This window comes from Trichosurus vulpecula, chromosome 4 (assembly GCF_011100635.1).
Source record: "Trichosurus vulpecula isolate mTriVul1 chromosome 4, mTriVul1.pri, whole genome shotgun sequence".
NCBI lineage: Eukaryota > Metazoa > Chordata > Mammalia > Diprotodontia > Phalangeridae > Trichosurus > Trichosurus vulpecula.
Window position 1 is genome coordinate 100156315 of NC_050576.1, and position 27192 is coordinate 100183506.

General features: G+C 39.2%; 1 protein-coding gene across 6 annotated transcripts in view; it reads left to right on the forward strand.

The window, feature by feature from the left end:
* The window catches only part of NR5A2 (nuclear receptor subfamily 5 group A member 2), a 182029-nt gene that overhangs the window by 88564 nt on the left and 66273 nt on the right, over positions 1-27192 (forward strand). For all 6 annotated transcript variants that reach the window (XM_036754292.1, XM_036754294.1, XM_036754293.1 and 3 more), the window contains 2 exons: positions 2761-2880; positions 23256-23403. In XM_036754292.1, the coding sequence (XP_036610187.1) occupies positions 2761-2880; positions 23256-23403 (268 nt within the window). The remainder of the gene's footprint in view (positions 1-2760; positions 2881-23255; positions 23404-27192) is intronic.

The window sequence follows — 27192 nt, forward strand, 5'->3', positions numbered from 1 at the left end:
GCAGAAAAGCGAAACTTTGTATGGACGTCACCCACACACACACATACAGGCCCTTGAGATAGCTGTTTCCTGGAATTATGCTCCACTTGCTATGGCATCGAGCTGGTCATGAGTGTGGCCTTCACCTTGTAGCAGTTATTTCAAGGCCCCTCTAAGATGGGTCTAAATGAGCTCCTACAGACTTGGAAGTGTAATCCTGCATAAGGCTTTGGAGATCTCGCTCCAAATACTAGGAAACCCTTTGTAATCATAAAGCACAGATGTGGGCAGCCAATGACATCTTTAGGGTTTAGGTGTGTGGCTGAAGGACCAGGGTGGTGTATAACAATCCTCACTCACCTGCTTGTAATTTGCTGAATGGAGATGGGCTTGGGAATGGCTGGCCCCTCCTTATCCCTCGTTACCAGAGGCTGCCTTTCCCAAGTCCCCAAACATCCTTATTTTAATATTTCTCAGGCTTTGTGCCAGGCTTGACTATTCACATGTGGCAGAAAGGTCATGTTGCCACCCAAACTTCCAAGGATTGCTTTGAACTCATGGTTATAGGGTTGGCCACAGAGCTTTAAAAATAAGTAGGGTTCCTTGAGATATCACTTTCAACCTACCAAAGCATAATATTCCATCCGTACATTTAGAGCCAGAAGGGATATTAGAAGTTCAATTCAATTTATTTCAATTTAATTCAATAAACATTTATTAAGCACCTACTATGCTAAATGCTGGGGATACAAAAAGAGGCAAAGACAATTCCTACTCTCAAGGAGCTCACAATCTAATAGAGGAGACGACATGCAAACAAATATACTCAAAACAAGCTGTTTACAGGCCATCTATAGGATAAATACGAAATAATCAACAGAGGTCAGGCTAGTCTTTATCCCTCATTTTATGGAGGATGAAATTGAGGACAGATTAATCAAGTACTTTGTTCAAGGCCATGCAGGTAGTTTGGTGGCACAGTTTACATTTGAACCCAGGAGCACTCACTGCAAAACTAAGTAGAATCCTCTATTTAAGCAGCTGCATCCATAGTTTCACCAACTAAAACTCTAAATTTTATGTGTTTAAGTGATTTAAATGAATAATGCTTTGAGAAATTTTAACACTCCCTTGGGATAAGGAGTAGACATCTTGCTGATCCAGAACATGAATACTGGAAATCACTATCCTAAAAGATGGCTATGTACCTCTGAGTGTTAGCTAGGAGACACAGTGGAGAAAGAACTGGACTCAGAATCAGGAAGATGTGAGTTTGAATCCTGCCTCATACACTTGCTAGCTGTGTGACCCTAGGCAAGTCACTTAACCTCTGTTTGCCTTAGTTTCTTCATCTGCAAATGGGAATAATAATAGCACCTCCATTCCAAATCAGGTAATATTTGTAAAGCACTTCGCAAACCTTGAAGCGCTATTTAAATGCTAGCCATTATTCATGTTAAAACAGCTTGCAGACTGGAAGCCCGGAGGAGGCAGGGAGGCAAGAGGAGGTATCTCTGTCCAACCAAATTTAGCTTGATGATTCCAAGAACTTAGCTGGGAAAGAAAGACAGAGATAGACAGATGGGGGAGGGGCAGAGAAAGACAGGAAGAGAGAGAGAGACAGAGAGACAGACAGAGAGTGTGTTTATATGAGAGAGAGACAGAGAAACAGGGAGAGGCAGAGACAGAAAGAGACATAGAGACAGAGAGAATGTGTTTGAGAGAGAGAGAGAGAATCAGAGAATCAGAGACAGACAGAGAGACAGAGACACAGACAGAGAGACAGAAACACGGACAAAGAGACAGACACACAGACAGAGAGCCACAGATAGACAGAGACAGAGAGACAGACCTAAAAATAGATTGACCTAACTTTTACTGATCCATGTGTTTGTGCATATATTTAGCATCAGGGTATTTGAGGGGAGCAAAAAAAAATTTAAGAAAATTTATTTATTTATTTATTTATACAGTGCTTTACCTACACTATCCCATCTGAATCTCACAAATGAGATTTGAATTCAGGACTTCTGACTCCAAATCTAGTGGCCTTCTCGCTGTACCACACTAACTCTCTAATTTCTTTGTACATAAATTCCACCCCTAGTCAACAAGACATAGGATATAGAGGAGAAAAGCCTGGAAGACCTGGGTTGAGTTCTGCCCCTATAATAAACTAGCTGTGTAATTATGGGTAAATAACTTCATTGCTCAGTGCCTCAGGCAAATCGCTAAAAATTTAAGTTACTGAGGAGTTGCCAATGTGTATTGGTGGAAGGAGTTTCCACACTGAGAGTTCCCTGCACTGATGATTCCACTGCATCAAAAAAATTCTCCCCATTTGGATGCCTGATACAACAAAATATTTACTCTTTCAATGACCACTCAATAAATTAACCTTCAGGTATATAAACATGGGCTACTTAGGATCATTCTAATGGTGCCTGTGGATCACTCACTATTTCACCGTCTAAGACGCCCAATCCTTCGATGAGCAGACGTTAATAGCTCTATTAATGTTCTACCTACCACTCTAATGGATTGCCTTTTCCTAGCAGTTCATTGATCATAAATACTTTAAGTATTTATACATGGCCTGAGCTCCTTTCGTTTTGAAAAACAATGATCTGCTTGGTTAAGATCTGAATATCTGTGCAGTGCTGTCCTTAAATCACCCAAGCAAACCCACTTTCCTCTAAACTGAGACTTCAATAGTAAAATATATATATATATATATATGTATATTTACATAGAGTGAAATTCCTTATGTGTCTTTTACAGGTTGATGACCAAATGAAGTTGCTTCAGAACTGCTGGAGTGAACTCTTAATTCTTGATCACATTTACCGACAAGTGGTACATGGAAAGGAAGGCTCAATCTTCCTGGTTACTGGGCAACAAGTGAGTGTGGAGGCACCGCAGGGGGAAAGTGTCTTTTTATTAAGCATGTTCAGAATGGCTGGAATCTAACTCAGTCAGAAGCACTCCTGAGCTTCCAAATGGAGAGACTGGCTCCACACAATTTAGAAAAGATGACTTTGTGTACTCTGTTCCTAGTCTGATGATTACGGCTAAACTTACAAAGAGCAAACATAATCATAAGCACTCTTCTTTTTCTGACCTGGTGTATGCTGTGATGATTAGAACTTATAGGAAGGCTGTTTCAAGGAGTTCTGCTTCTTGGACGGACAGACAGATGGCCAATAAATATGTAGGTAAATCGGTAGATGACAGCTACATAGATAGGAGAGAGAGAGAAAGAAAGAGGGGGAGAGAGGGAGGGAGGGAGGGATGATAGAAAAGAATGAATGATAGATAATGAAAGATAATAGATGATATTAGATTGTGAGTTTCTTGAGAGCATGAACTGTCTTTTACCTTTCTTTGTATCCCCAGCACTTAGCAGAGTACCTGGAACACAGTAGGTGCCTAATAAATGTTTATTGATTGATATTAACTGACTGATGATAGATAAATATAAGGGGAGGGATGGAGGGAGTAGGGAAGGGGAGGGGAGGGGAGAGAGAGAGAGGAAGGAAGGAAGGAAGGAAGGAAGGAAGGAAGGAAGGAAGGAAGGAAGGAGGGAAGGAAGGAAGGAGGAAGGGAGGGAGGGAAAGAAGGAAGGAAAGAAGGAAGGAAGGAAGGAAGGAAGGAAGGAAGGAAGGAAGGAAGGAAGGAAGGAAGGAAGGAAGGAAGGAAGGAAAGAAGGAAGGAAGGAGGGAGGGAGGGACAGACAAGTTAAGCACTGGGAATACAAATACAAGGTAGCAAGATGATCTCTGCCCTCAAGGAACTAACGTTCAGCAACTAGCAAGGACCTGGAAGGGACTTGGATGGACTTGGAGCTGGTATCCAGGAAGTGAGTTAGACTCCTGGCAAGATAGAGTGAAAGGTCCCCTATCAAGTTCCTGGGGTAGAGTCACAATCGGAAAGATTGTTGAAGCCCAAATTAGAAGTGAGCTCTAGCACTGTGTTTCTGGGTCTCAGAGAGGACTTGCATTTTTGCTTGTTATATCCTCAAGACCCAGTAAGTACATTCAGAAACCTTCCTCTTTGAGGCCTCCCTTTTGCAAGACAAGTGTGCTTGTGCAAGCTTGTGACCACACGTGTGCCATTGGGTCAGGACACCTTCTAACACATCATTTAGGAAAGCATGGTTGACAGCCAAAGCAGGAAAGTAGAGAGGGTCCTGTTGCTAGTTCTCAAGATCCAGATTAATTCAGCACATATTTATTAAGCACCTACCATGTGCAAGCACTGAGAATACAAAATAAATAATCCCTCCCTTCAAGGGATTTACATTCTACTGGAAGAAAAGGGGAATGGAAGGTTGGGAGTCCAACATGTCCTCTCTCTCAATCTCTCTCTCTCTCTCTCTCTCTCTCTCTCTCTCTCTCTCTCTCCCTCTGTATATGTGTGTGTGTGTGTGTGTGTGTGTGTGTGTGTGTGTGTGTGTGTGTGTGGTGTGTGAGAGACAGAGACAGAGAGAAACAGAGACAGGGAGGGAGGGAGGGAGGAAGAGAGGAAAGGAGGGAGAGAGAGAGAGGGAGAGAAAGATCCAGTAGAAAGATTGCTGGATTTAGGCAGAAGACCTGAATCTGAAGTTGCCACTTACTGCCTGTGAGCAAGGCATTTCACCTCTGAGCCTCAGTTTTTTCATCTGTAAAATGAAAAGGTTGGATAAAATGACATCCAAGGTCTCTTCCAGCTCTCAACCTATTACCCGATACATATAGAAATCTATATAATACACCATAATCTCAGAAGGAAACAAGCACTAGCTGTTGGGGGGAATCAGGAAAGGCTTCATGGGACAGATGGCACCTGAGATAAGCCTTAAAGGAAGAGAACACTTCCTAAAGGTATAGATGAAAAACACATACACTCCAGCTGTGGTGGATGGCTTGTGTAAATGCACAATAGCCGAAGTTAGAGTGCTAAGTTAAGGCAAATGCTAGCGATGCAGTTTGGTTGGAACTTAGAGTATATGAAGGGGAGAGATATGAAACAAGGTGATAAAAGCAGGGCTTCTTAGTCAGAGTCTGTTAAATTGCTTTTTAAAAATATTTTGATAAGTATATTTCAACATAATTGGTTTCCTTTGTAATCCTGTGTATTTTATGTACTTAAAAACATTATTCTGAAAAGGAGTCCATAGGCTGACTGCCAAAAGGCAGTCACACACACACACACACACACACACACACACACACACACACACACACGGTTATGGAAGAAAAAAAGAAATTTAGATAACTTTATTATATTTAAAAGGAATAGCAAGTTGTACATATAGATTTGCAGTTTTATATGCAATCATCTTTTTTACTATACCATGTTATGGCAATGTTTGTTTTATCCCATAAATTAAAATTTTAATAAATAAAAAAGTATTTTTAAAACCCTGCTGTGAAGGTAGGTAGGAGTCAGATCACAGAGGGCCTTGAATGCCGGGCTAAGGAGTTTGCATTTTATCCTAAAAGCAATAGGAAACAACTAAAAGTTTTGGAGGATGGGAAATGTCTTAGAAGCTTCAAGGAAATGATAAAGGAAGAATTTTATTTCTGAAACCAAGATTTAAATAAAGCAGATGTGTGATTGTGAAAATAGCTCTTTCTTCACTTCAGATAGACATAAACTTAGATGCAAGGCTCTCCTAAATTTTAAACAGTCTTTTCAACATAATTAAGTTCCTTTAATAATAATACTAACAATAATAATTCCCATTTGTATAGCACTTTGAGCTTTGCAATGAAAGTATTATGAATCATAGATCAGAAGGAAGGGGATAGCAAATATGAATCAAATGAGGGAGAGATTGAGCAAGGAAAATTGAGGCTGAATCTCAAAAAGGATGTCATGATAAGCCAGCATTGCTTAGCCAAGTAACATAATGTAGTCCCTTGGGAACAATTTCCAGAAAGGAGCAAATTAAATATATGCAGGGATATCCAGATGTCCTATATTTAAACCATTCAGACTGTCTTTCCTGGTTGTACTTATGTGGAGAAGGATTGTCTTTCTCTTCTCTTGTTATATTCTCCCCTTAGCCACTCTGATACAATGCCTCCAGATAACAAATGCTTATGTGCTGGTAACCAATACAGACCTAGTTCAGGTTCACAGTAATGGAAGGGAGGATAACCCCAAGGGTCAGCTAGGTGGTGCAGTAGATGGAGTGCTGGGCCTGCAGTCAAGAAGACTCATCTTCCTAAGTTCAAATCTGGTCTTAGACATTTATGAGCTTTGTGACCCTGGGTAAGTCATTTCACCCTGTTTGCCTCAGCTTCCTCACCTGTAAAATGAGCTGGAGAAAGAAATGGCAAACTACTCTTGTATCTTTGCCAAGGAAACCCCAAATGGGGTCATGGAAAGTAAGACACAACTGAAAAATGACAGCAGTAACAACAATAACCTGAAGAGAGGAGTAGAGGAAAATCAAATAATATTCCTATTGAGCAATTCTTTAAGGTTATCTTTCTCATAGGAAACTCTGGCTCTTAAAATGCTGTGCAGCTGGTTCCTTTCCCATTCACCTCTGATGCAACTGAGCAGAAATCTGAAAAAGGGAGATGAGCCAAGTGGAGGTACCACATATGCCAGTGACTCTTACCTTGTGGAACAGCTTCCCAACTGAAGGAAGGAAACCAATCCATCAACATGTGTTTGTTAAGCACCTATTGTGAGCCCTGCCCTATGGGAGATGCATTGGGAGAAACAGAAAAATCCAATATGACAGTCCCTGCTCTCGGGAAAATAACAACCTCACTGTAAAAACCTTCCTAGTTAACCTTAGGGAAACAATATTTAAATGGATCTGAGATCTCACTGATGTGGGTATTCCTTCCGCTAGTTTAGATTGAGATTCGTCCTTGCCTTCCGATTCTGGGCATCTCTTGTCTATGTCCTCTCAAAACTTCAGGACAAGGGGTTCTCCCAGAATGCTGGGAGCCCTCCACGAGTGCTTTTGACATTCTGAGGATATAAGTGAGACACATTCATTAATCCTCACTACTGCCACATGACCAGCCAATTTTATTTCTTGAGCATGAAGCATCTCTTTTGTGATGTTCTTGACTATACTTTTCCTTCATCCTTCAATTGAAAAGTGCAAAATTATGTGGATGTGGTTATATATAGAAATGGAATTGAGAGAGGTCATCTGGAGCTTCTGTTCAGGGAAGACTTTGGGGGAAAGGTCAGCCTTGAAGTGGAGCCTGAAAAAAAATGGATATTGGAAAGGTGGGGGTGTATTGGCAACCAAAAATGTATTAGGAGGGCAGAGTTTATAATCTCAAAGAGGATCATAAACATGTCTGAAAGGTTCGGAACCGCCGGATATAAGAAACTCTCAAAGTAGAAGGCAGAAGAATCAAAACATATATTTAGGCTCCACAGTAACCAACCCATGAACCAGCAACCCCATTTTGATATATTGATCAAAAGCTTCCAGGCCCAATAAGTACGCCTTGAAAGAGTAACCAGGAGGCTACAGAGAAGCATGATTGCGTAAAGCAAAATCATGCTTCCCCCTCTATGGTAAAAAGATTACCCACTGGCCTGAAGTCTTTGTTCAGCTTCCTCCCGTAGGTCAGCTCTGCTACTGGCAGCTCCTGCTTCGGCTGTGGCTATAGCTATAGCAGCCTCTGGCTCCAACAGGAGCTGCTTTTAACCATCCGGCTTTTGCGGGGGTGTAAGGTACGCTGGGGAAAGCACAGGTTCTTTCAATCTGCTTAAGCAAGGTGAAGGGGTTGACCGGGAAAGCACAGGTTCTTTCCATCAGCTTAAGCAAGGGAAGCAAGGTGAAGGGGCCGACAAGCTTACTCCAGTCCAAGATACAAACAGCATTCAGTTCAGGGGAAAAAGCCAAACTAGTCAAGGGCACTTGTTGACTAAGTGCTAAGGAGCCCATTTTTGGTTGCCAATACAGGGGGGTAGGGAACAGGAAGGGCATTATAGATGGAACGAATGGTGGGAAGATAGGCGTGGCCATGAAGTCAGAGGACCAACCTGACCAGTGCTCAAGGTTCATGTTAGGAATTAGTAGAAAATAAGATTAAAAGCTTTTCACACTTCTCGATCTATTTGAAATTGAGCTAAGAATAAAATTCATATACTTCCTATGCTGACAAGCTAATTCATACCTATCATTTATTTAACACTTTAAGGTTTGCAAAACACTGTACAAATATCTCATTTTAACCTCACAACAATGCTGGGAAGTAGGTGTTATTATTATCCCCATATTACATATGAGAGAAACTGAGGCTGTCAGTGATTAAGTGACTTGTCCAGGGTCACATAGCTAGCAAGTGTTGGAGGCCAGATTTGAACTCAAGCCTTTGTGACCCTAGAGCACCGTCCATTACACCACCTAGCTGCCTGCAACTCCCTGACTTTGTGAAATTATAACTTCATGTATGACCCAGGCTACTTGATGCTCTATTCTATTACTGGCTGGAGTATTGAAGTGAATGTCCAAGAAACTGTTCATTTTATTCCACTGGATCCCACCTTTTGAGTGCACTGGCTTATTCTGTAATTGATGTATTCTCCTCTTAGCCCTTCGCATACAATGCTTCCAGATAACAAATGCTTATGTGCTGGTGACCAATACAGTATGCATTAGAGCATAAGAGACAGTCTTCTAACTCCATATTACCTGCATTATGATACATAAATCGAAATTTTCCTAAGTTAATAATTAGAGCAGTAGAAAACTAGACAATACTTGCCTACCCTACATTAACAAGTTGAATATCAAACAGCTTAAAAAGTATTCTTCGATCCTTGTTTTAACATCTTTCATAAATCTGGTTCTCTGGATTTTTTTACATCCCCAGTGTATTTGATATGCTTTCTGAGTCTCTGTTCTGCTCCTTCTCCTCCAAGAGCTTGCCTTTTCCACCATCTCCTCCCCACCCTCTCCAAGCCCATTCAAACTCCACATCCACTTTCTTATCTTCAACGTCTTCTTATCTACTAGTCCTTCCCTTATGCCTACAAACATACTTAGCTCTGCCCTGTTTTTAAAAGGCACTGGATCATGCCAATTGCCACATAGTTTTCCTCCCTTTCTCAGCCAAACTCATAGAAAAATAAATCTAGACATATTGCTTCCACTTTCTCACCTCGTAATCACATCTCAGTCACATGTAATATAGCTTCCGCCCTACAGCTTGGCTAAAACTGCTCCTTCTAAAGTTACCAATGATCTCTTAATTACTAATTCCAATGACCTTTTCTCAGATCAAATGAAATATTTGTAAAGTGCTAAGCACAGTGCCTGGCACATAGTAGGTGCTTAATAAATGCTTTCCTTCCCTCAATCTTTACTTGACATCTCTGCAGCTTTTGACAGTACTGACCACCCATTCAACTCAAAATATATTTTCTTCAAACTCAGCTTTCATGCTGCTGCTGTCTCCTGGTTCCCCCACCCCCCACCCCAGCCTGTTATCTGTCTCCTAGTTTATTCTGCCTCTTTTACTATATTATCATCTATCCATCATCCCCTAATCAATCAGTCAACAAGTCCCTAGTCGTGGACTTTGTCTTCGACCCTTTTCTTGTCTCTCTCTTCTTACTGAGTTCCCAGATCTATATATCCAGCCCTATTTTCTCTCCTGATCACCAGTCCTACGCAACTAGCTCCCTCCTAGAAACCTCTGCCTGAATGTGGTATTGACATCTCAAAGTCAGCAAAACTTAAACAGAGCTCATTATCTTCTTTCCTTTCATGAATCCCACCCAGCTCCTCACCCAGATTTCTCTGCTTCTTTTGTGTGTCCCATCCTTCCAGTCATCCAGATTTGCAACCTTAGAGCCATCTTTAGCTATTTCCTTTCATCTGCCTCACCAGCATAGCCAATCAATTCAACCCCCAATACCCATATCCATCAGTTCAACCAGTTCTGTCAAGTCAACCTTTACTCTACGTGTCATTTTTTTGTACCCATTCCCTACTCTTCATTCACAAGGCCACCAGTCTAGTCAGGCTCTTGCAATAACCACCTAATCAAGCTCCCTGTCTCAAACATTTTCTCTCTATTCCATCCTCTAAGCAGCTACCAAAATAATCCCAAAGCCTAAATCTCTTGCTCAAGAAGTTTCAACAACTCCCTCTTACCTCTGCAATTAAATAAAAAATTCTCAGCTTAGCATTTAGAGCCTTTTGGAATCTGGATCTCGTCTCTGCCTTGGAAGGCTTATTTCCATTGCTCCCCTCACATAATCTACAATTTAGACAAACTGGTCCACTTGGTGTTCCCTGAACCAGGCCTTCTAATTCCCCAATTCCACACCTTTGTAGAGGCTAGCCCCCAGCCCTAGAATGTTTTCTCTCTTCAACTTGGTCTTATAGAAACCTTAGCTTTCTTCAAGGCCATCTCCTCCATTTTAATTGTTAGTGCGTACTCCTTCCTCAGATTATCTTGTATTTATTTATCTGCTTATGTGTGGTATCCCACAGTGGACTGTAATCTCCACAAGGGCAGGAAATTTGTTTGTTCTTTTGTGTGTTTGTATCCCTAGAACCTAACACCTGTACTTAATAGGCACTGGTTAAAGGCTTGTTTAATTAAAAGAAATTGCATTGAGTCCCAGGATTCAATTCTTTGGCAAAAGATACCCAACCTAAGAGTCGAATTACTGCACATAGGACCATCTAAACTGGAAGCTGCACTAGGAGAGCAAGACTCAGCAAACAAATTAATTTGATTTCATTCCAGTTTGAATTTCAGAAATAAAAATGGACTTCTTATAAGTCTCTCTCAAAGTACTCCCATCCCCACTCTTTAGAAATATATTCTGTTTTCCTCATTTTATTTCAACACTAAGTGCTGCCCCTCAGCAAAGGAAATTACCATTTTGAAAGAAATAAAGTTGCATGAGTGCACTTTTCATCTGTCTAAATTTCAAAACCAAGAATAAAGAGTGGATTTCACTCTGTTACTTAAGCCTTGTAGAGCTATATAAAGGTTGCAATTAATTGTATATTATTTCAGCTTCTCATATTGCCTAGTTATGGAATCAAACCATACCATAGGCTACACCCAATTCTCAAACTCAAAACAAAACTTTAGTGATTTCACGTTGGGGGTACCAGATGTTTTTTTATTACACTGCTAAGTCAGCCCAGGTACCCTGATACCCTGTCCTCAAAAGAGGAGATAAAGCAATTTTCACATATTTTTCTGGGGTGAATAACACCACAAAATAGTTGGATTATACACTGAGTAAGGATGTATTCAGCCAATGAAACTTCTCAATTCTTGCTGTTAGCTGAGCATCCAATGACATCATGGTGATAACTGACTGCGATTAGATATTACTTAGGTTACTTCAGGAAATTATTAACTAGATTACTTATTTTCCTGGGTGAACTGAGTTGGATAAAATAATCTGAACCAAACCTTTCTTCTCTGCCTCTGTATCTTCTCTTCCCACAAGGACTAAAAGGAAAAGTGCCAAAACCAAAACTATCATGTACATTAATTCCCTTTCTTGCCTAAAATCAGAGTTATTTCAAGTCATGGATGTATGTTACATTTCCCCTGTATGCCCCTGACACAATGCTGAATATATTTTACAAGGAATCGGAGAATTTGAGGATCAGAACAGGCTTCACTGGCTATCTCAAATAAGAGTCTATATTACAATATGCTTTGACAGGTGTTCATTCCACCTCTGCTTGCCAAGGAAGCCTATTCCCTTCTGGGGCATCCCTAATTGTTATGGGAAGTTCATCACTATGCCACCCCTCTAAGTTTACCTCATCGTACCTTCCACACATTGGGCCAGGTTTCTCCCTCTTGGATCAAGTCAGTTCGCACTATACTAGGTGCTGAATAAATATTGTGTTGAATTGATTTGGGAAAATTTCCATCTCAGATATTTCAACTTCAGCTGAGGTAGCTTGTTGTTAACTCAAAATAACAACTTTGCATTTATATCATGTTTTCCAGTTACCAAGCACTTTGTTAAATTATCTCGTTTGGGCCACAGCCTCAATCTGTGAGGGAGATCATATGAGCACTCTCTGACAAATGATGCAATAGTCTTCTGGGTGGGCAGTTGTTTTCAGTCATGTCCAACTCTTCCTGACCCCATTTGGGGTTTTCTTGGCGAAGACGCTGGAGTGGTTTGCCATTTCCTTCTCCAGCTCATTTTACAGATAAGGAAACTGAGGCAAACAGGATGAAGTGATTTGGTCACACAGTTAATGAGTGTCTGAGGTCAGATTTGAACTCAGGAAGATGAGTCTTCCTGACTCCTAGCCCAGAGATACATACCACTGTGCCACCCAGTTGCCCAGTGCAATAGTCTTAGGTCAAATGATTTGAGCATAGAATCATAGCTCTGGAGTTCAAAGGAGCTTCTGAGGCCGTCTGGTCTAATCTCATCAGTTTACAGATGAGGACATTGAGGCAGAAGCAGCTAAAGTGATTTGTCCCAACTCAAGCAGATAGTAAACATTAGAGACAGGCTTTGAGCCCAAGTGCTCTGACTCCAGGTCTTACAGCTAATGAGTAAGGAAGACAGGACTTAATCCCAGGTCTGCTGACACTGAACCCAATGATCTTTAATCATGTCCCCAAATCATCCCATAGTGTTCTAGAAACCGATGAATTTGTATTGTGGAACTGGATCACCAAAGTTGTCAACATATTTAACTGTCGGGAAAACCTTACAGTGTTTCTATTATGATTGAATAGGCAGTGAGGTGTCACCATGGATGAAACACTGAACTTGGAGCCTGGAAGGCCAGACCCGAGTTCAAATTCTACCTCAGACATTTACTGGATGTGTAACCCTGGGCAAGTCACTTAGTTTATTTGCCTCAGTTTCCTCAACTGTAAAATGGAAATAAAATAGCTTCTACCTCAAAGTGAGCATCAGATGAGATCATATGCAAAAGCACTTTGCAAACCTTCAAGTCCTATGCAAATAGAAGCTATTGTTATATTAAGCAAAGACAGAGAGAGAGAGAGAGAGAGAGAGAGAGAGAGAGAGAGAGAGAGAGAGAGAGACCAGATTAGTTGGCTTCTATAAGGATGCACTTTTACTCCCAAACAGAACACTGTACATCTACTCCCAGCAGAGGACTAAGCCTGATACAGTGTATGCCTGGAAATCTTCAGTGATTACACATTTTGACTTAGGGCATCTCAGGCAATTATTGCCCAGATCACTCCTTTTCTTGGATAAAATCATTTTACTCACATATTTCTTTGTCTCTCCGCGCTTCCTCTTTTTTCCTCTGAATCGAGGCAATGATGCTACAAAAGACTATGTTCCATCTACATCACTTTCCCCAGCAGAATCACAGAGAGATTTCAGGGCAGTTTTGCATACCCCATCATAGAGCAATGTTAAGTAACATTCTGCTTGTTCTTGTCTTTAAGGCAGAGAAAAAAGATTAACAAAATCCAGCTCTTTATATCAGCCTATATTAAAATAAATCAGCAGCCGAGCCATACATTTCTAATGCATCAAGTTTTATATAATATTTTTCCATGTGATCGGTAATAACTTCTAGAATAAAGGGAATTTTTTTCTTTTTAACTTTCTTGAGAACATGGACTTGATATTAAATATTAGTGATAACACAGAACACACAAGATGCCTGATTTTACCATTCTGGATGCTTCCTCAGTCAATCAACAAGCATTTTTCTTGAGCACCTACTATGTTCCTAGGCACTATGCGAGACCCTGGGGACAGAGAGAAGAAAAAAAGAACCAGTCCCTGTCCTCAAGGAGCCTGCATTCTATAGGGCAGGAGTTCTTCACCTTTCTTGCGTCATGGACTCCTTTGGCAGTCTGGTAAAGCCTATGGGGAACACTTCTCAGAAATTTTTTTTTAATCCATAAAATAAATTACATAGGATTAAGTTCACAGATCCCAAGTTGAGAACTCTTGCTATAGGTGGAGGGAATAGGTACATATTTAAGTATATTAAATATGGATACAAATAAATGCATAAGTATAAAATAGTTTTTTTGAGGAAAGACAGAAGCTGAGAAGATCAGGATAGGCCTCATAATAAATCTTCCAGAAAGTTAAGAGGTACAGTAGATTGAACACTGGACCAGAAGTCAAGAAAACCTGAGGTCAAATCTAGCCCCACATACCTGCTAGCTATATAACCCTATATAACCTATATAACACTTAACCTCTATTTGCCTCAGTTTCCTCATCTGTAAAATGGGGTTGATAATAACACCCACCCACTCCCAGGATCATTGTCAGGATAAAATAACATGTACAGTACTTTGTAAATCTTAAAAGACTATATAAATGTTAGCTATAATTATTTTTAAAAATCACCAGTCAGTGGCCAGCTTTCTAGAAATGAGCCTCTGTGCATTTAGCTGACTGGCTTTTAGTAAGTAGTCAGTCTGTCATAAGTATACTCCAAACCTTTCTAGCTTGGTAAGACCTTCCAGAGTCTTAACTATGGACCTAAAGGCATGAGATTGAGTACAAAGTCTCTCTGGCTTGGAAGTACCGGTCATAGCTTCTGCTTCACTTCCATGGCCTTGGAGAATTCCAGGTACCCAAAGTCACCACTGCACCACAATGAGACATCCTAGGAAGATCTTAGTGGAGGGACATGTATTAAGAACAAAAATTTGCCAGTGCTCTCTAAACATTTCTTGGCACATCTATGGGGTCCTAAATTTGTCTCTTGGCGCTTAGCAGTACTTAATGTACTCTTCAGCCCAAACACGATTCATGTAGTCTTGGTGAGAAAATAAAGTCAGATAGTCCATAAAGTCAAGTTCTCGTTTGATACGTAATTCAAAAAGAAATACCAACTTCAGGCTTCACAAGAAGAGATTCTGGCCTCCCTGTTTCTTTTACAGAATATTCTAATGCTAATGTGAAATCAGATCTTTGTTCCCTTCCTACGAGCTGCTCCAAGGTCATTCCTCGATAAATAAAATTGTTGTGTCTTAACCAAAGTAGAAAGGCATATATTATCCCCATTTGAGGCTGAGGAAAGCTACCAACTATGAAGACCATATGCAATAAATCAGCCTTATAAAAAGCCATCTTCTTTTGCCATGATCTAAACAAAAATGTGTTTTTATTGTGTATGCCTGAGGCTAATATTTTATGGGTTAGCCAAGCTAGAGCCAGTAACAGTGAATCTTTGCACCATTGTTGATGAATTGGGTCACAGAAAAGGCATTGTCACAGAGGGAACTCCAATGCTATCTGCCACTAAAGACCTGTCTGACCCTGGGCAAATCACTTAACCCCTCTGAGCCTTAGGTGCCTCATCTATAAAAGAAAGACATTGGACCAGATGCCTTTAAGGGTCTCCTCCAGCTCTAAACCTATTATCATATGATCCCAGCACTTGAGGCATCATCAAAGATGCTTGTTTACCTTAAACAACTATGCCCACAACCCCTATGATTGAAATGAGAAGTGAAACTGGAATGCTATAGAGAAAATATTTAGCCTTTCACCTAGAGATTTAAAGTCACCAAAACCCATGCTGGACTTGGGATCACAGAACTCAAGGTTGGAAGGGACCATACAGTTCGTCCAGCCCAATCCCCTCATTTTACAAAGGAGGAAATCAGAGTTCAAACCAGTTAAGTGCCTACCTCCAAAGTGATTGATAGCTAGTTTTGTGACAGAAGACTTCTGATGCTAAAAATTATACAATGCTGCTTCTTCCATGGGATAAAGAGGCTGTAGAATGTGCCTGGAGTCAAGGAGCTACTGCAGGTCCAAACCCCACTTCAAGCATTTAATATCTGTTTAACCTTGGACAGATCCCTTAACATCTCTGGGCTTCAGTTTTCTCTGAGAAGTGAAAGGCTCACACTAAGTCATCTTTAAAAATCTCTTCAGAGTTCTTGGAATATCATAAGTGCTTAATAAATGTTTTCTTTTTGTTCATCCCTGCTCTAAACCTAAATGCTCTAATTAATTCCATAACTTCATAGAGAAGTGGGAAATTCTTACAGTCCAAAAGTTTGGAACTTGTGGAAAGCAAAGTTAAATGAATTGACTTTATGGTTTTTCTCTTTAAATTCTCTAAATGGTCAGGTGTAAAGTGCTTTATTTAAAATTTTCACACTGATGTTACTCCAGTATACTTTTCCCTAGTATGTTACCAGAGCTATATGATATAATAATTTGAAGATATATTTATCTCCTTTTGCTCTTAATGTATATATTTTAACCTAAAATTAGAATCAAAATTAATTTCTCTTTCTTGCTAAGATATTGTAAGGGAGCCACTCTCACAGCCTTCTCTTCCTCTTAGCTCTGAAAGGAATTGTTCATCAAAGTCCTGTCCTACTCTCTTAGGTTTTCACCTCTCTCCACCTCTTCCATTTGAAGGACTGGGAGAGCTGTTGCCACCATAGTCAGACCTTGAGCACCAAAACTGTATTCTAGTTATAGATCATAGATCAAATCCCTTTCCTGTGTTTCAGCTAAAACAAATTTGGAATCTTTGAAGAGGAACTTACTAGAGAAAAATAAAATGCAAGATATAGAAGCATAGAAAAGAAGGATTGACAGAGCACAAAATTTCTTTCCCTATTGAAAGTCTAGCCAAAGAATGGTTTGGATGATGCACAGCCCCTCTTCCCATTCCTCATCCCAGTCCTGGCTGGTTTGGCTCTTAGTCCAATGGCTCTATCCCAGATCCCAGTCTGGGGTTATTCAGGTTGACACCACAGCTAAGTGTGGTGGATGCCTTGTTTTTTTCCAGGACCAAACTCATTATGTCCAAAATAGAAATCATTATCTTATTCCTGAACCCCACCTTCTTCCCAACTTTGCTATTTCTGTCAAGTGTACTACCGTCCTCCCAATCATAAAGGTTTGCAATTTCAGCGTTATCCTTGATTCCTCTCCTTCCCTCACTCCCATATTTGATTGTCAAATCTTGTCATTTCTACCTCCATGATCTTTCTTGCTTCTTTCCCCTTCCCTCACATGGCCACCAGCCCAGTTCAAGCACTTAGCACTTCTAGCCTAGACTACTGCACTAGCTTTCTAATTGCTCACACCACCTCCATCCAATCTCTTCAAATCATCCTCTGCGGAGCTTATAAAATGATTTTCCTAAAACAAAAGTCTGACCATATTATTCTATATTCAATCAAACCAGAATTGATACTTCAGACTACCCCCAAATAATAACTCCTTTCCCTCCAGATGAAGTGGCTTCTTTTTCTTTTTTAAAAATTTTATTAATTTTATTATGAACTAAAGAAATAAAGCAAGCATTTTCATAACATAACAGAATAGAAAAAATGATTGTACATGAAACTGCAAATCTATTATATATAATTTGCTATTCCTTTTAAATCCATAATAGTTATCATGTAATTTTTTTTCTTCCCTCCCACCCCTATCCTAGAGATGACTTCTTTTCCTAAATAATTATTAATGTTAATGATAATGCTAATAATTGAATAGTTCCCTAGTACCTTTAAGACTAATCAAACATAAACTGATATCCGGGCCCCAAACTACTTTTCTAACCTTGTTAAATATCACTCCCTTTCCCACACTCTATAGTCCAGCCAAATTGCCCTTACTGCTCCATCCTTCTGCCTTTGTTTTCAAAGACTGTTTCCCCATGACTGGAATGCACTTCCTCCTCACTTCTACCTCTTATAAACCCTCATTTGTTCCAAAACTCAGTCCATGCACCATCTTCTTCATGACGTCTTTCTGGATCCTTCCAGTTTCTAATGTTCTTCTCTCCTCTTCCCTTTTTATTCATTTCTGTATACATTTGTATACGTTCATCTTTGTTTTGTCTCCCTAGTAGAATATAAGCTAATTGGGGGCAGGAACTGTTTCATTTTTGTGTAGTATATCCAGTGCCTATATCAGTGTCTGGCATATAGTCAGTGTTTAATAAATGTTGATTGGTTTAGTGTCCTGCCCCCAGGGTTGTCACGACACAATGCGGACATTGCTTCCTGGCAGCCTCCAACGTTCCTGGAGTCTTGCCTCTATTATGTTGTCTCTTCCAGTAAACAAGATAAGGTTGCCTTCTCTCCTTCATTCAAAGCTCACTCTTTTCGGGAGTTCCCACTGCATTCCTCTTTCTTGTCCAAAGGACGGCACCTGGACTCAGCTCAGTTCCAGAGAAGTTTGTATTGAGTTTAACCAGTGAACAACTTCCAACTTTCCTCCCCAACCCCAATTCTCTTTGATGGCATATTTGGTGATGGCACCATCACCACCAGGGGAATAGTTGTCCAAAAATCTATCACTTAAGTTTTATAGTGGAACGATGTTTTAACAGAATGCAATCTCCATGGTGACAGAGACTTTCTTTTTCTTTCGTTCTTTTTTGGTCTTTGTCACCTCGTGACCTTTCTGACACATAGTAGGTACTGAATAAAACTTTATAGAGTGAATGAACGAAAAATACACACATAGTGAAAATAACACACACTTCCATGAACAGCAAGAGAATGATCTTTTTCCTCACAGAATTTTCTGCTAAAGTAACCTCAGCAGAGGATCAAATACAATGTCTTAAATTATGATAATCAAGTAGATGACCTCTAAAGTCCCTTCCTGACATAATTTTATGAATTCTACAATAACAAACATGATCTAATCAGAATTGATACATTGAGGTTCCTCGAATGACAATTTCTTTCTCTCCAGATGAGGTGGCTTCTTTTTCTAAATAACTATTATTGTTAACGATAATGACAGCAGGATAGCTGCTTGAATGGGGATCACTTCTATCTAAACACCATCAAAAAGATGAAAACAGATAATAATAACAATGAAACTGTAAGGTCATTAAGCTTTACAAATGTTTAGCAAAATACATTATCTCATCTACAATGCAAATACTCTATAGCACTTTGTTATCAGTTTTAATGTTTGCATATTTTAGCTAATTCACAACTGAGTAACATCCATCATAAGGGAAGGGTCTACTGGCAACTTACTCATTATCTTCTATTATTGTGTATCATGTTAAAGTGACAGACATTGGAGAATGTACAAGTCATCAACATTTCACTCCTTAGAACAAAAGATGATTTAGCTAAAGTGGATTTCTTATTCCCAATGATGCAAATGTATTTGAAAGGGATAGCAATTTAAAGTGTTCCTTCAATATCTTTCTACATTGGAGTGACAAATAAGAGAACAGTCAATTAACTTTACTAAGTACATAAAAGACCAGGCCAACTGCGCCAGACATGAACAAAAACTCTCAGAGAGTCCAAACAAAGAAAATTTAATTATGTTTGTAATAAAATGTAAGGTGTTTCAGATATACTGAGAAGTTTGTGAATAGTCATGTTTTCTTTGTAGCTATACAATTTTTTTTAAAAATTACAACTATATTGGACTAGATGGCCTCAAGTAGGCTTCTTCCAAGCCTCAGATTCTATTATTTTGTGTTATCACAGCCATTTTGAAAGCACATTGCTATTGTTCAGTTGCTTCAGTCGTGCCCAACTCTTCGTGACTCCATTTGGGGTTTTCTTGGCAAAGATCCTGGAGTAGTTTGCCATTTCCTTCTCCAATTCATTTTACAGATGAGGAAACTGAGGCAAACAGGATTAAGTATCTTGTCTAGGGTCATACAGCTAGTAAGTGTCTAAGGCCGCATTTGAACTAGGGAAGATGAGTCTTTCTGACTCTAGGCTGGGAGCTCTATCCACTGTGCCACCACTCTTCCAAATAAACATTATACACACACATACACACACACCCATATGGACACACATATTGGTATTGATTTATTGATTTGTTTTGTGAGGTCCATTTTACTAATTACTGTTCCTCATTCATGATATTTTATGTCCTCTCTCCACATCTTTCTATATGCTCTTCCCCAGGCCTGGAATGCACACCTTCTTCACCTTCAGTCTCCCAGAAAACCTAGTTTCTTTTCAAAGCTTGACTCAAACACCATTTCCTATGTAAAGCTTTTCCTGATTCCCTGCCGCTGATGGTGCCTTCACCACCACCCCCCAAAAAATGACCTGACATTGACTTTGCATAAATTCTATATTTGCTGATATACATACATGCTGTTTCCTCCTATAGAATATAATCTCCTTGAGGGCAGGAATTGTTACATTTTTGTGTTTCTATCCCCAGTGCCTTGCACAATATTTGGCACAAAGTAGGCACTTAATAAATACTGCCTGATTGACTGATTACATCTGTTTAAATCCTAGGAAATATTTGAAAATATTTTCAGTTCTATTATCTTGAGCTTTCTTATGTTTTAAAGTTTGATTATTTGGATTCATCATTGTATAGAACCTCACATAATTCCTTTTAAAAACATAAGACACAAGACAACAACCCAAAGCAATAGCAATAATAAAGTTACCATTTATATGAGAAGCAGCCTTGGAGCCACCAAGACCTGGGTCCATGTCTGGCCTGATCGCTTGAACTCTGTTCTCTAGGTAACCGTCTTAGAAGTTATTAATCTGGGGTCCGTAAACTTATTTTTTTATATTTCAATAACTATATTACAACACAATTATTTTTCATAATCCTACATGTTACTTTATGTGCTTAAAAATATTATTCTGAGAAGAGGTTCATAGACTTCCATGGATTCATAGATTTCCAAATGGGTCCATGGCCCAAAAAATAACACAAAATTAAGGGTCAAAAAATAGGTGTTAAGAACCCTTTTCTATGACTTTAAGTAGCACCTATATGGGCAAAGAGAGTGTCCTCATCCCGGAGCATCCTATGTCAATGAAATCAGTTCCAGTCCCTACCCCTAATACTGACATAGCTCTTTAAGTTTTGCAACCATTGTACATATGTCATGTCTATTGATCCTCATAACAACCCTGTGAGGTAGATATTATGATTATCCTCATTTTACAGAGAAGAAAACTGAGGGTAAATAGGTTAAGTGACTCACCCAGGGTCATGCAGCTCCTGCCTAAGGTATGATTCAAACTCAGGTCTTCCTGACTCCAAGTCCAGCACTCTATCACTATGTTCCCTAGCTGCCTGAAAGTATTGTGCATATGTCATAATACTTTAGAATGCATTCTAAAGTATTATATCTAGGCATTTGCATGCTTATTAGGAAGAGCTAATATGTATTCAAAATGGCAATGATAACATTTAATTTTGTGTTATTTTTAAAATTCAGAATGGTGAGGAAAGCAAGATCATTCTCATGCTTTAGAAGCAGATTAATGTCCTCAGGACACAGCTGTAGTTTTCATTAGTTATAAGCTGTAATATACAATAAAAATGTATATGCTATTTCATTTTAAATTGAAATTGATAACAGAGGTCCAACAATTCTCCTCATTTCTAGTTAATCCATCTACCATGATGGGATAGCCCAGCTGATAGAGGAATCTCTTATATTCTTCTGAGAAAGCTCTCAGACAGTGGTCTTAGTCAATAATAATTTGTTTGGGAAGTGTTTCCAGGGAAATCTCTGTTACTCTTGTCTCTCTTTGTGCAGAACAAGTTTGCCCATATACTTTTGGAATAGAATTTAAAGCCCAGTCAGAGTACAGGCATGACTAGGGCTCCTCCCTAGCTCCCTTACCCCCGCCCAGGTTAGTACAAAGTTCACCTGAATATGAACTGCGATGAGCAGCTCCCTAACTGCCATTTAGGGACAGGCAGAGATCCGACCTTCCTGGTTGGTGCAGCCCTTCATGTGCCTCTAGCTCTGGAATAATAATAATAACAACAACAATAATAACCCCACACTTATTACATCCTGGCTGCTGGTCAGTTCTGTTTCCAGCTTGGTATCCAAGTTATGAGTGTTCTGACCCTTATCCAGTCCCATAATCTGAAATAGAGGTTATAGCACCTCTGAGGGCTTTGAAGACTTGAATTGTAGGGACAACTATCAGCCCACCTAAAAGTAAAAAGTAGAAAGGACAGCAATGTGCTTAACGGGAAAGCCTTGCCAGAATAGACATTAACTGAGGCTTTTTCATGCACAGTTGACTTTATATAAACTGATTGACACCTTTGGGGGTCGTCTTTCCACTGACTCATAATTTTTCTCACTCTTGAAAAAGGTTTCTTGTACACTTGGTATTCTCTAGTTAAAGCTGAAAATTCAACTCATCATATTTACACAATAAAAAAAAATCCATTCTGCCTTGTTTTTAATTGCAAATCCTACTCAAGGGACCAGTTCTCCTGCTTAGGAGGCAGCCCTGTGCCTTCTACAAGAGAACCAAGAGCAGTCAATTATGGTAATGAAATGTCAATAAATATAAAAATTTAATACAGTCTGCTCCTGGTGAGTGGCAGATGAGGACTTGCCTCCCAGACAAATTTGCTGCTGCTGCAAATATTAAATGCACCTGAAAGAGTAGCCCGTTGCCCGAGAGCTCTCCAAGAGGAGGAGGATGGGAGATTCAGGCACCAACTGGGCTTTCCCATTATGGTATAATCGAGCAGTAAGGCCAATACTGTTCTTGACATCCATCCAAACATCTTAACTTATTATTATAAATTGAAGCTCCAATGTTCCCATGAATAATATAAAATTAGTGCCTCACAGATTTTTTTCTTTCCTAATGAATCAGGGAAGCTTTTTCAAGGCACAGAAAAACATTTCTTAAAACTAAGGTCAACACTATCTTGGGAGAAAACTACAAAAGCATCACCCTGCAAAAATATCACTTTGGTAGTTCTGCACAATTTTGTTTTGTTCTTTTTTCCCTAATAAACATGGGATTTCCCAAACAAACTACATTAAAATATTTTCTCTCCTTGTTTCACAGTAATGTTTAACTATAGTTGCTAAGAATTTTTAGATGGATAGTACATATGAATGTATATATGTCTATATAAATATACATCTATGTAGACACATCTATCTCTATATGTATAAATATATGCATGTTTCTGTATGTGTATGTAGATCTATGTCTATGTAGACACATATCTATATCTCTATATGTATAAATATGTACAATTATCTATACATGTGTAGATGTATGTCTGTGTGGACACATATCTCCATGTCTATATGTATAAATATGCATCTTTATGTATATAGAGATATCTATGTCTACATAGACATATATCTACATATAATTCCCTGCCATTTCTAGAATAAAATTGATACTTCAGAGGTGTGGGGTACAATGTGTATATAGTCCATGGGCTCAAACTCATTCTATGGAAGAACACTACTCTTACTTCTTCTGTTTGGTGAAATCATTTTTCTTTGGCACTTGGTTTGTCCCTTTCTGATTCTTGTAACATTCAAATGTCATCCTCTTTTGCAGGTGGATTATTCCGTAATTGCATCGCAAGCTGGAGCCACCCTCAACAACCTGATGAGCCATGCCCAGGAATTAGTGGCCAAGCTTCGTTCTCTGCAGTTTGATCTACGAGAGTTTGTGTGTCTGAAATTCTTGGTGCTCTTTAGTTTAGGTAAGCTATCTCATTACATGTATTTTGGACTGGATGTACAGTGTTTTCCTGGTTTTGAAAATCATGGTGGGAGCTTGAGGAAGAGATTATTACATTTTTTTAAGTTTTTCCTTTACTTTGTTGATTTACATCCATATTTGTATGTGATCAATAATCACCTTAGGTATCAATTCAATTCAAAGATACTAAGCACCTACCATGCAAACTAGTATTAGGATCAGGGGTTACAAAGACAAAACCGTGAGTCCCTTCCTCGGGGAGCTTGCATTCACATGGCTGCAACGGATTTTTATCAGGGTATGGATAAAGAGATATTAAGATAGAGTACTGGATTTTTTTCCCACAAGTAGAAATAGTACCCATAAAGATCATTGAGGGATATGGGTGAAAGTTTCTAAGAAAAGAAGCATGGTCTGCAGTAAGAGTTAGAAGTCCTGAATTTCAGCACCCTGTAATAGGAGGGCAGAGTTTATAATCTCAAAGAGGATCATAAACATGTCTGAAAGGTTCGGAACGGCCGGATATAAGAAACTCTCAAAGTAGAAGGCAGAAGAATCAAAACATATATTTAGGCTCCACAGTAACCAACCCATGAACCAGCAACCCCATTTTGATATATTGATCAAAAGCTTCCAGGCTCAATAAGTACGCCTTGAAAGAGTAACCAGGAGGCTACAGAGAAGCATGATTGCGTAAAGCAAAATCATGCTTCCCCCTCTATGGTAAAAAGATTACCCACTGGCCTGAAGTCTTTGTTCAGCTTCCTCCCGTAGGTCAGCTCTGCTACTGGCAGTTCCTGCTTCAGCTGTGGCTGTGGCAGCCTCTGGCTCCAACGCGAGCTGCTTTTAACCATCCAGCTTCTGCGGGGGTGTAAGGTACGCCGGGGAAAGCACAGGTTCTTTCAATCTGCTTAAGCAAGGTGAAGGGGTTGACCAGGAAAGCACAGGTTCTTTCCATCAGCTTAAGCAAGGGAAGCAAGGTGAAGGGGCCGACAAGCTTACTCCAGTCCAAGATACAAACAGCATTCAGTTCAGGGGAAAAAGCCAAACTAGTCAAGGGCACTTGTTGACTAAGTGCTAAGGAGCCCATTTTTGGTTGCCAATACACACCCCTCCAGGAGAAGAAGGTTTCTAGGAACACCTTGTTTCAGCACTCTACTTCCAGTTTGGATCCAAGCATAGATCCGTGATTTGGGGAGGTAAGAGCAGGAGAAAGAGGCAAAATGTGACATTGTTACTGACATAGAAAACTCCCAGTATGGCAGCTCCCTCCTCTTCTGCAGATTAAATTGGTAACTCATATGTAATTTAGAGAGTTGCCTGAGGCAATGAGAAGTTAAGTGGCTGCCCTTCGTTCCACAGTTAACATGTGTCAGCAGCAGGTCTTGACTCCAAGGCCAGACCAATATCTACTACACCGTGCTGCCTCTCTAAGAAGTAGATAGAAACGAAAAGCCTGTTTTACATCGATAGAGATAACTAGTTAGCTACAGACAATAGTCATAAAGAGACGTGAACACTTGCACACATAATATATGAAGAACTTTTGTCATGAAAATAGCAAGGAAAGAACCACATCTCTGTGCAGTGTTGTTGTCATCATCGTTGTTAATATTATAGGAAGGGCTTTGGCGAGGAAAGATACCTATACGATTCAAATTGCTTAACTCAAGGTCCTCAGTAAATCAGTCAAGAAAAATCACCATTGTCAGGATTTTTTTTTTAAATAAAGGATTAAGGAGATGGATTTTTATTGACTTCAAAGAACACATTTTTCTGCCTGTCCCTTGCTTGATTTTTGCATTTTGTTAGCTTAATAAAGCCAACTTAAATAAACTTTTTGCCAAATGCATTTATTACTTATTGGCAGACAGCTGAGGGAGGAGACTTCCCTTGAAAGAAAAAATATGCAGAAATCAGATTTACCAACATGTGTTTTTTCTTTAGTTTTCAGTTAGAGGATAGTTGTGAATTCATATACAGCGAAATAAAACAATAATGAAATGTTTAAACTGCAAAGTAAAACAGATGTGCCTGCTTCCCAAATTGGGTCCTTTAATTTCTTAAATTCTCCTTGACAGTACTACACAACTGTTGCTAATAAAAGGAATAGTTTGAAATAATATAACCAGAGTTAATTTTTCACATGTAGTCAGTGTTAAAAAAAAAAGTGGTAGAGTTTCGTAGTTTGGAAACTATGATAAAGCACAGCAAATAGAAATGTTAAAAAAAATAGAAAGCACTTTACTGATCAAATGTATTGTTCAAAGATTCTAGACTAGATTCCATTTAATGACTTTGAACACAAAACGTTAAGAAATCTCAGCTTTTGAGACTCTATCTTCTCTCCAGACACAGAGGTTTTAGAAAATTTTCTCAAGTAGCATGATGTTATCTCACAAATTAACCCAAGTTTGTATATGGCAAGATTTCTGGGTTGTTAGGTTTTTTTAATTCTGGTATATTTTATCAGTAATTAGATGGTGATGTAGTAATATCTGTAGAAGGAACATTATAACAACTCAGTGATAAAATATTTAAAAAGATTCATCTCACTTCAATGGTATTTTAAATTAGCAGAATAACTGAATTTCGTTTGAAAATGTTCACATTTACTATGAGCCAGCTTTGGTTTGCATCACTTTAATCTTTCCACTGAGTGGTCTGATTCATGTTACATAATTATTTCATTCTCTTTTATTATTTGGAAACAGGGACAGGGAACAGACCTTTTGTAAACTCACACATTTTGTAAACTCACAGATTTTCTGCAGTGCCTAAGTTGCTATCTGGTATTTTCTGACATTTATAGAGATACATTCACTGTTCTATGTGAGCACACTACCAGTGTAGATAGAGCCTAATCATCCTTTTTTGTTTAAGTATAGACCCCTTGTTCCCCACCCCCATAAACACACCGAGCTTTTAGAGCAAAAGTGAGCAGAGGTTTCAGCCAAAATTTGCTTTTCAAAGAAGCAAAGCATTGGCAACCTAATGGTAAAATATTCCAAATAATTTTGCAATAAAAATGCTTTTGATTCATTTTAGAGGAAAATGAAAGGCAAGAGAAGCTAAATAAAAACAGTCACTTAAGAACTAAGATACTGGTGAACAGAAATTAAAAGAGATTGGTAAGAAGAACAAGAAGGCTTTTTAAAGAGAGAGAGAGAGAGAGAGAGCTCTTTCTTTCATTTTTAAATCAATGAAAAACTTTATAGGGAGCTTCTGTGTAGTCTGCAATGTTGGTTCCCTGATTTAGTAGGGAAATGAAAAAGCCCTGAAGTTGTTCTCTGCTGAAAGAAGCTATAGCAAGGAATTAGAATATGGGTAACATCCACATGTGGGGAATTGCTGAGTTCAGCTCTCCTGACTCCTGAAGAGATACTCATAGTTTCTGTCTTGCAGGTGTTAGACTCTTCAAATTAGAATATTAGCAAATGAACTATTTAATTATCACAACATGTTTCTGAGAGCAAAAGGGGAAAAATGCATACCCAGAAATTCACCACTACGACAGCACCATCATGACCACGATAGTGAAGTGGAAATTAACCAAATGGCAAGTTCCCACCAAGAAAACATTGATTTTCCTGCGTCCAAATGAGGAAAGACACATTTTAAGTGATGTGGGCTGCTTTGAACTGAATCTAAAAATGAAATGGATTTCTCAGGTCAGAATTAAAAAGCAAGGAAAGAATGGAAGTCTTAAGCTCCATTTTGCATTTAAATTTGCATAACTTTTAAAATCCCAAATAGGATGATGGCCTTGGAAACCTTTAAGTTAACTCAG